The sequence below is a fragment of the Cucurbita moschata genome, unplaced genomic scaffold (genome assembly GCF_002738365.1).
Source record: "Cucurbita moschata cultivar Rifu unplaced genomic scaffold, Cmos_1.0 Cmo_Scf00036, whole genome shotgun sequence".
NCBI classification, from domain to species: domain Eukaryota; kingdom Viridiplantae; phylum Streptophyta; class Magnoliopsida; order Cucurbitales; family Cucurbitaceae; genus Cucurbita; species Cucurbita moschata.
The window spans coordinates 2070203-2073155 of record NW_019268552.1 but is presented as its reverse complement, the minus strand read 5'-3'; the positions used below and the strand labels follow the sequence as shown (position 1 = coordinate 2073155).

The 2953-nt window shown below is 35.6% G+C and overlaps 1 protein-coding gene across 2 annotated transcripts in view; it reads left to right on the top strand.

Annotated features, from left to right (window-relative positions):
- LOC111431479 (putative 3,4-dihydroxy-2-butanone kinase) overlaps positions 1–2953 on the top strand; it is a 31287-nt gene that overhangs the window by 23871 nt on the left and 4463 nt on the right. For both annotated transcript variants that reach the window (XM_023068125.1, XM_023068127.1), the window contains 3 exons: positions 67–140; positions 210–322; positions 501–596. In XM_023068125.1, coding sequence (XP_022923893.1) covers positions 67–140; positions 210–322; positions 501–596 — 283 coding nt within the window. The remainder of the gene's footprint in view (positions 1–66; positions 141–209; positions 323–500; positions 597–2953) is intronic.

The window sequence follows — 2953 nt, the reverse complement described above, 5'->3', positions numbered from 1 at the left end:
TTTTTTTTTTTTTTTTTTTTTTTTTTTTTTTTTTTTTTTTTTTTTTTTTTTTTTTCTCTCAAACAGATATACAATATTTTGCAAGGCAGCATATACAAAATTGAAATCAAGCAGCCTAGATGACATCACCCCTAAAAAATGTAAGTTATTCTCACCTAAGTAGTCAGATTCTCTTTTGGACTAATGCGTCTTCTTTTTTTTTTTATCAGGGGCTGAAGCATTAGAAGCTTCCATTGCTGCAATTAGCAAGTATGGTGGGGCTACTGCTGGTTATCGAACATTACTTGATGCCCTCATTCCAGCGTCTGAAGTTCTTAGGAAGGTAAAAATAATAATATGTTTCTCTAAATTTGTGTGGCTGCTGCTGTTTGTCACACATTAGTTGATGCCTAAATGGCTGAATCCAGCATAAAAAGTTCTTTTGAAGGTAAAGAAAAAAATGACACAATCCTCGTAATCTTGTCGTATGATTTACCATACATCTCTACTTGGATATACAGAGGTTAGATGCTGGTGAAAATCCAACCACCGCTTTTATTCAATCATCTGAAGCAGCATCGGCTGGGGCTGAAGCAACAAAGAACATGCAGGCTCTGGTATCATCTCACTGCTTTTAATTATCTGGTATCTTTATATTATTCTAAGGGAATCATCTTGGACGTTGAGGGTTCCAACTGGTGATCGCGTATAATCGATCCTTGTCCTTAATCCTACCAAACTGAGAGCCTGATACTTGCTCTATTGTTGGGTTGTTCGAACCTCTTTTAGTTTTGTTCTGCTAAGATACCCTACCATTTGCAATTTGCGAAGGGGAGGTTGGGCAGTTCAAGCTCACCACGAGCCATGCAAGTATGAAGGGACAAAAAATTCAATTACCTGTTTTCTTTTTGCACCGGAGAACTCATGATAAGCCACCTTTAACAATGGTGTAGAGTTGCACAATAGGTGCAAAGCATTATAGCAATGGGCTAGAAGACGTCATGATTGCTTCTTTTTTTTTTTTTCGTTTTTCTTTAAACTGAAAAATAATGATATATTAATTTCCTAACTCTGATTATCTCCAAAGTCACTAAAGTTCTATACACCCTAACCACACACATTACATAGGCCGACAATTATAGTTTTTGGATAACAAGGATCTGTGACCCTTCTAGATATCAAGAAAGACCATTGACTTTTGGCTAACGACTTCAATATCTCCCTGTGAGAACATGAAACATCCAGAGGAAAAGTTGTCCAAGGCATGAGACAGATAAATAATTTAATAAGGGAGGCTGAACTCATTGACCTTCCCTTCAGTTAATGAGCTCTATATCTAATCAAACAACAAATTTCCACCTACACCTACCTTTATACTCAACGACATATTTCTGGCTACAGAAAGTACTTGGAAAATTTAGTAACGTCGATGTCCAAAGACTGAAAAGAACTATATATGACCGCTATCCCATTGTACTTTCCATAGGGGGGGATAGGCTCCAACAAAACTCGATTACCTCATAAACTTTTAAAAAATGTTGGAACATTATGAGAGACTATCGTGGGAGTGTTTTTAGAGTTTTTTTCTTTCCAGAATGGAGTTATTAATGACAACCTAAAGGACGCATACATTTGTTTGTTCTCTGAGAAAATGGATGACCGCATTGGGCAAACAATGAAATGAAAGATTAAAAGAAAGATTTATGCCACACGGGGTCTTCGACCAGAGGATCCACTATCCCATTGTCTATTATAATAGATAGATTGCCTTAGTTGCCTACTCACAATGGCGAAATAAGAAGGCTAAATAAAGAGCTTTCAGGTAGGTAACAAAGGCTTAAAAATCAACTACCTTCATTTTTTTTTTAGTGATACAATCCTGTTCTCTGATTGATTTGATGCCTCTTCTACAGACAAACATGATCAAGACGGTAAAAACATTCTAAAGATTTACCTACAATACGGTTGTAGAAAGAGTGAATGATCAAATATGTACCTAGGATTACCCTTAAGAAAACCACAAATTCTTTTCCTTAGGAAAGACTATTATTTAAAAATAGAAAGGAAATTGTCAACATGGTCATCATGTTATACTTCCAAAGGTAGAAGGCTCACCCTAATACAAGCATACTATCCAACCTCCCTACTTACTACATGCCTCTATTCAAAAAGTGGCTACGGATACAGACAATAAAGAAAATTTGTATGATTGTAAAGAATCGGGCGGAATTGCAAAAGAGAAGGGAAAAGATCTCCGACCAAGAAGTATATTCTGTTGATCCAAATGCACCTCGGTCAACGATAGCGATAGCGAAAAATTACTCAGAAGCTATTTGTAGACATATGATTTTTCACCTTTTTCGATGGAATATCATAAACCTCCCCATAGAGGGAGGACTTGGTCTATTTTTTATAAAGGATAAGAACCAAACTTTCCTCTCACAAAATAGATATGAAGATTTCGTCACAAAGAAAATTTCTTCTAGAGAAAATTTTTAAAGGCTAAATATTCTTCTATCTCATGTACAAATCAACCTCATCCATCTTCTACCCTACAAAGGGGGCAATGGTAGTACATTAAAAAAAAAACTAAAACTTTATCACCAACCGAATTTTTCATAAGGTGGGTGATGGAGGAAGCACATCACTGAAAACAAACCCTTGGATTGAAAATATCAGCTAGCCCTGCGGTATCCACTTTTGTGTAGACTCTCTCATAACGAAACGATCCCAATAAAAAAAAACATGAAATATTGTCAATAATTTCTAGGACTCAAAGCTCGGTAGAAACCTAATGGAGAACGAAGTACTCACAATATTGACACATTCCTCGGCAAGTTTGGCTTACATGATACTAAAAAGTTTACACCATTGCTTATGAGAAAAACTGCAAGAGAAACGGATAATTCACCCAAATGTGCTTATAATATATGTTATTTTTTTTTTTTTTTTTTTTTTTTTTTTTTTTTTTTTT